The sequence below is a fragment of the Anthonomus grandis genome, chromosome 3 (assembly GCF_022605725.1).
Source record: "Anthonomus grandis grandis chromosome 3, icAntGran1.3, whole genome shotgun sequence".
NCBI classification, from domain to species: domain Eukaryota; kingdom Metazoa; phylum Arthropoda; class Insecta; order Coleoptera; family Curculionidae; genus Anthonomus; species Anthonomus grandis.
In genome coordinates, this window is record NC_065548.1 from 1,522,693 (window position 1) to 1,528,545 (window position 5,853).

Here is a 5,853-nt window from a genome sequence, read left to right on the forward strand (position 1 = left end):
ATTACAAGGCGCGATTGGGAAAATTATAAATGTGTAGGTGATTTGCCTACTTTTGATGATATGGTTTGTTTTCTGAGACAAAAAAGCGAACTTTTAGAAAAAATGCACTATTTTAAAACCTCTAAAAGTAGTTCAGAAATTGTAACTTCTAAAAAACCTACGCGTAGCTATGGTTTAGCAGCGACAGATGATATGCAACCTGAGGTAACGTATAAATGTTATTTTTGTGAAGGTACACACGCAATTTTTCGTTGTGATGATTTTTTAAAACTCCCTGTCGTTGAGCGCATTTCAGAGGTTAAACGTTTAAAACTGTGTTTAATATGTTTGCGTAACTCTCACCAAGCGTGGAAATGTAAAATGCGTAAATGTTTTAAATGCAAAGGTGCGCATAACACAATTTTACATTTACCAGCTAAAAAAGAAAATTTCCAATTTAATTCGCCAAATACAAATAATGCGACAAATAATTCAAATCCAAGAGACGCCACTGTTCCATCGTCATCAACAGCCGCTTTGAACGCCATCGCGATCGGACCCGAAGCCCGCGTCGAGAACGACAGGTGCCACGAGAACGACGATGTCACGCTGGTCACCGGAATAGAGGATTGCGACGTTGCACGATTGTGCGGTTCTTCCCAGATATTACTATCGACGGTCGTTGTAAATTTAAAGAGTTTTGACGGTAAGTTTTATGAAGCGCGTGCGTTGTTGGACAGTGGATCGCAGTCTAATTTTATGTCTACGAAAATGTGTAAACTACTGAGTGCAAGGCCACAAAAAATTGAGCATGTTGTAAAAGGAGTAGGGCAAACTATAACAAACATAAATAAAAGAGTAAGTGTTGAGTTAAGCTCTAAAAATGTTGAATTTATTACGCGCTTAGACTGTTTGGTTGTGGCTGATATTATTTGTAAACTACCTAGTATAAGTTTTAAAAAAGAAAATTTAAAAATTCCGAGTAATTTTTATTTAGCGGATCCTCGATTTAATGTCTCAAATGAAATCGATCTTTTATTAGGTTCGGATGTTTTTTGGAGAATTTTAAGGCCCGGCTATCATACTTTGGGTCCGGACTTGCCCATATTAAAAAATACGTTGTTTGGGTGGGTCGTTGCAGGTAAATTGACTTTAACGGATAAGAACTTGGGCAAAACGATAAGTTGTTTATCCTTAATTGAATCAGAGAAGCCTTTAGACGATACACTTACTAAATTTTGGGAAATTGAAGAGGTAAAGTTATCCAAAGAAAAGTTTACCGAGGAAGAAAGGTACTGCGAGGATTTTTTTGAGAAAACGGTTAAAAGAGATGCAACTGGTAGATATGTGGTAAAAATACCATTTAAGCAAGAAATTGAAAACCTGGGATCTTCGAGAGACAAAGCTTTACACAGATTTGATTTGCTGGAAGGGAAACTATCAAAAAATAAGGATTTGAAACAAGAATATTCGCAATTTATGTTGGAATACCAAGATTTAAACCATATGTCAGAGGTGGACTTCCAGAATTATGAAGGATATTTCCTTCCCCATCATGCGGTGCTTAAAACTACCAGTGTTACCACAAAATGCAGGGTGGTATTTGATTCTTCTTGTAAAACGAATAATAATTTATCGCTGAATGATGTGCAATACGTGGGTCCCACTCTCCAACACGACATATTCTCAATTTTAAGTAGATTCCGTTTACATAAATATGTAATGACTGCAGATGTGTCTAAGATGTTTAGGCAAATTTTAATAGCACCTGAGCAGCGCAAATATCAAAAAATATTCTGGCGGGCTAATAATAATGAAGAATTGAAAGTCTTTTCACTAAACACCGTTACTTATGGTAACGCGTCGTCGCCATATTTGGCTGTAAAATGCCTGTTTCACTTGGCTGCTCAAAATGAAAAGGAATTTCCTCAGGTTGCCAGCATAATAAGAAGAGATTTTTTCATGGATGACCTCTTGACAGGCGCCAGTGACAGAAATGAAATTTTGAGTTTACAAAAAAATATAACTAAAATTTTAAACTCTGCGGGTTTTCAACTTAGGAAATGGTTATGTAATGATAAGGCCATCTTAAAGGAGTTTGAGCTCTTCAGTGATTTAGATAATAGTGTGGTGAATATTGGCGAAGGAGAGCAAAATAAGACATTAGGCGTTTATTGGGACTCCAACGATGACATTATTACCTATAAGGTAAATATTTGCAATGCATTGCCTCTAAAAATAATATCCAAAAGATCCATCCTGTCAGTAGTTTGCCAAGTGTTCGATCCGTTAGGCTTGGTAGGACCTATCATAATCAAGGCCAAACTTATTATTCAAGAGCTTTGGAAGGCAAAAGTCGGATGGGATGATGAAGTTCCTTGTGCAATCTTGAAATTATGGTCCGATTTCCAAGAGGATTTGGATTATATAAACTCTATTAGAATTCCGAGACAAACAGTTTTTTCTGACTATGTTAGATTGGAGCTACATGGATTCAGCGATGCTTCCGAAAGGGCCTATGGCGCTTGCCTGTATATTCGTTGCATTATGCCCTCAAATGTTTTTATTTCAACCTTGTTATGCGCAAAATCGCGAGTTGCTCCAATTAAACAGATAAGCTTGCCTCGTTTAGAGTTGTGTGGTTCTCTTCTTCTGGCAATTTTATACCACAAAACAGATGAAACACTGGAGTTAAGGTTTGATCAGAAATACTTTTGGACAGATTCCCGAATTGTTTTAGCGTGGATCAGGGATACCCCTGGACGTTGGAAGACATTTGTAGCGAATCGGGTAAGTGAGATACAGTCTCTAACCAAGGATGGTTCTTGGGCTCATGTTAAGTCGTTGGAAAATCCAGCCGATTTATTATCCAGAGGAAGTTCGTCCAAGCTATTAATTAACAATGAATTATGGTGGAGTGGTCCAGAGTGGCTGAAAACAGATAGTAGCCTATGGGAGTGTCCCAGTGTCCAGAATATTGATGTGGTTCCAGAAGAACGCAAGACTTTATCAGGTTTGGTAGTCGACGGTGAAGAATCTGTGCTGAACTGCTTGTTAAATAGATTTTCTTCCTTTAGATTAATCTACAGAGTCTTAGCTTATGTTTTAAGATTTGTTTTTAACATAAAATGTAAACAAAATAAACAAAAACGCTCAGGTCCTCTAACCTCTGATGAGATTACCGCAGCTCAGAATTTGTTAGTGATGCATGTTCAGAAACAAATGTTTTCAAAAGAGTACCAATGTTTAGTCTCGAATAAGCCGCTTTCTAAAAGTAGTAAAATTTTATCTCTTAATCCCTTTTTAAAAGACAATTTAATTCGCGTAGGTGGTAGATTAAGAAACTCTGACCAACCATTTGCAAGAAAGTACCCCGTGATTCTGCCAAATGATCATATTTTAACCAAATTGATACTTACCTATGAGCATGAACGCCTCTTACATTGTGGGGTTCAGATGTTGCTTTGCTCTATTAGAGAAAATTATTGGCCTGTATCGGGTAGGAAAAATTGTAAGGCTGTTATTAAAAAGTGTTATAAATGTTTTAAGGCCAATCCTAAGCCAATAAAATATCTTATGGGTGACTTGCCTAGCATACGTGTAAACGATTTTGTTGTTTTTTCAAACGTGGGTACCGACTTCGGTGGTCCTTTTATTCTGAAGGATAGAAAATCTCGAGGTGCCAAATTTTCAAAGGCCTATATATGCCTGTTTGTTTGTATGTCGGTAAAAGCGGTTCACATTGAACTCGTTACAGAGTTAACTACCGAGGCCTTTCTTGCTGCATTTAAAAGATTTGTAAGCCGAAGAGGAAGGCCAGTTAATATCTATTCAGATAATGGCACAAACTACACCGGCGCGAATAATGAGCTTATAAAATTGTACGATTTTTTAAAACAAAATTTTAACGAAATTTCGAATAAGTTCTCTGATGAAAGGGTTAACTGGCATTTCATCCCGGCAAGGTCGCCAAGTTTCGGAGGTATCTGGGAGGCAGGCATTAAATGCGCGAAAACTCATATTAAAAGAGTAGTAGGTAATAACTCGTTAACATTCGAAGAATTTGTTACGGTACTGACACAAATAGAGGGTGTTCTCAATTCGCGTCCGCTTTGCCCGATGACGTCAGATCCAGATGATTTATCAGCCCTGACACCATCCCACTTTCTAATTGGCAGGCAGTTGACCGCATTACCAGAACCAAGTTTAACCAATATACCAGAAAACAGGCTGAAGAAATGGCAGTTGTTGCAGTCTATGGTGCAGCATTACTGGTGCCGATGGCACAAAGAATATCTGTCTGAGTTACAGACACGAGTGAAGTGGCGACAGAAGTTTCCTGAGATGTTACAAGTGGGCTCGTTAGTCCTACTCAAGGAAGATAATATGCCTAGTCTTTCTTGGCCTTTGGGTCGCATCGTACAACTTTGTCCTGGGTCTGATGGTGAAACAAGAGTAGTTAAGGTAATGGTGCGTGATAAAATACTCTCCCGAGCAGTGAATCGCGTGTGTATTCTACCATCAGAAACGAAATAAACTTAAATTCAAGCAAAATAACTTGTATTTCTTTTCTCTTAGTTAATTCTGGAAATGTTTTTGAGTTGCGGTGATAGGTAAATAATAAACTGTCTATACGTACTATCACATTTATTTTATTATGTCACTAGTAGATACTGTGTTTATGTTTAGTTAGTACTATATGTTTGGCATATTCATTAACGTTGCGTTAAGGTTGATAGAATGGGCTAAGCATAATTAATTAAGTTAACTGTACTTTTGTTACTGATTTATTAAATTTAGCTATATAGGTTTAGTTTAATTGCTTCCTTAGAAGTACCTATTACACAGAATCTTATCTAATTTTTTTTGAAAGTTAATGCTGTTTGTTGAAAGTATGGGTACTTTCAAGGCGGGCGGTGTATGTTCAGGCAAAAACCTATATATAAGTTAGACGTGACAACGTTGCGCTTTATGTGAATAATTCGGTTCGACGAAACCAGCGCGGCGGACGGGGGTGTGTGCTACTACGTGAACCAAGATGTCGGTTGAGCTTGTATTTTGCTCCGTGTTAATTTTCCATTTTTTTGTATGTTTTTAATGGAATAAAAGTAGTGCCAACCTATACAGTCCATTATTACTTTGAACCAGCCCAGAACAATAAACCTAAATTTACAAGTTGGCTAGGGCTTAAGATATAATATCCGATGTTTCTGCATTACCAATATTTTCACCGTGTTGCTCTGTAGTAAGATAAGAAGAATTTGACCAGTCCTCTAGTTCCTCAGCCACATTTGAAGAGACGGAGGAAACAGAAGGTTGACTATGGTCGTAACCACCTTGAGAATGCAGCACTTGTAAACGCTGTTGTGAAGTTATTGCCAGTATTTTTTCTTGACACACAAGTGCATTGTACAGAGGTAAGATTCTCAACTGAGTTGCTATTAGTTTTCCAAACGTGCTAAATTCATCTTCGTCTACAGTTTTGCTCCGTCTACTAATTTCGTCCAGTTTATCTAAGGCTCCATGAATATTAGACACATTAATGCTAATGTTAGGGGACATTTTCCTTTTGCGGATCAGGGATCTTTCTAGCTGTGATTTTCCAGCTGTTGCTTGTAAGTTTGGTTCCTGGTTTGTAATTGGAGGATCGAGCGGAAATTTGTTTTCTGTTTCTTGTTTTGTCTAATAATAAATTAAGGGAGTTATTGATATGAAATGAGATAAAATAATTAGAAGCTAGATCTGTCTCAGTTTCACTCTTATATTATATGTTTTTTTTATTAACTAGTTCATTTTATACTTTTGTTTGAAAACTCTGGTTCATCATCGCTTAGAAAGATAATGCTTAGGTCCTTGAAAAAATTAAATAATTTC

The 5,853-nt window shown here is 37.2% G+C and overlaps 1 protein-coding gene across 1 annotated transcript; it reads left to right on the forward strand.

The window, feature by feature from the left end:
- The first annotated feature begins 360 nt into the window (after positions 1-360).
- Positions 361-4,515, forward strand: LOC126734196 (uncharacterized). The gene is made up of 2 exons (XM_050437736.1): positions 361-685; positions 977-4,515. The coding sequence occupies exons 1-2, from the start codon at positions 361-363 to the stop codon at positions 4,513-4,515; spliced, it is 3,864 nt and encodes a 1,287-aa protein (XP_050293693.1).
- Positions 4,516-5,853: the final 1,338 nt, after the last annotated feature.

Excerpts from the sequence above, each read along its gene's own strand:
- LOC126734196 (XM_050437736.1), top strand. The coding sequence starts at position 361 with ATGCGTAAATGTTTTAAATGCAAAGGTGCGCATAACACAATTTTACAT. Across the intron at positions 686-976 it reads AAATTTAAAGAGTTTTGACG|CGGATCCTCGATTTAATGTC; the intron begins GTAAGTTTTATG and ends ATTTTTATTTAG.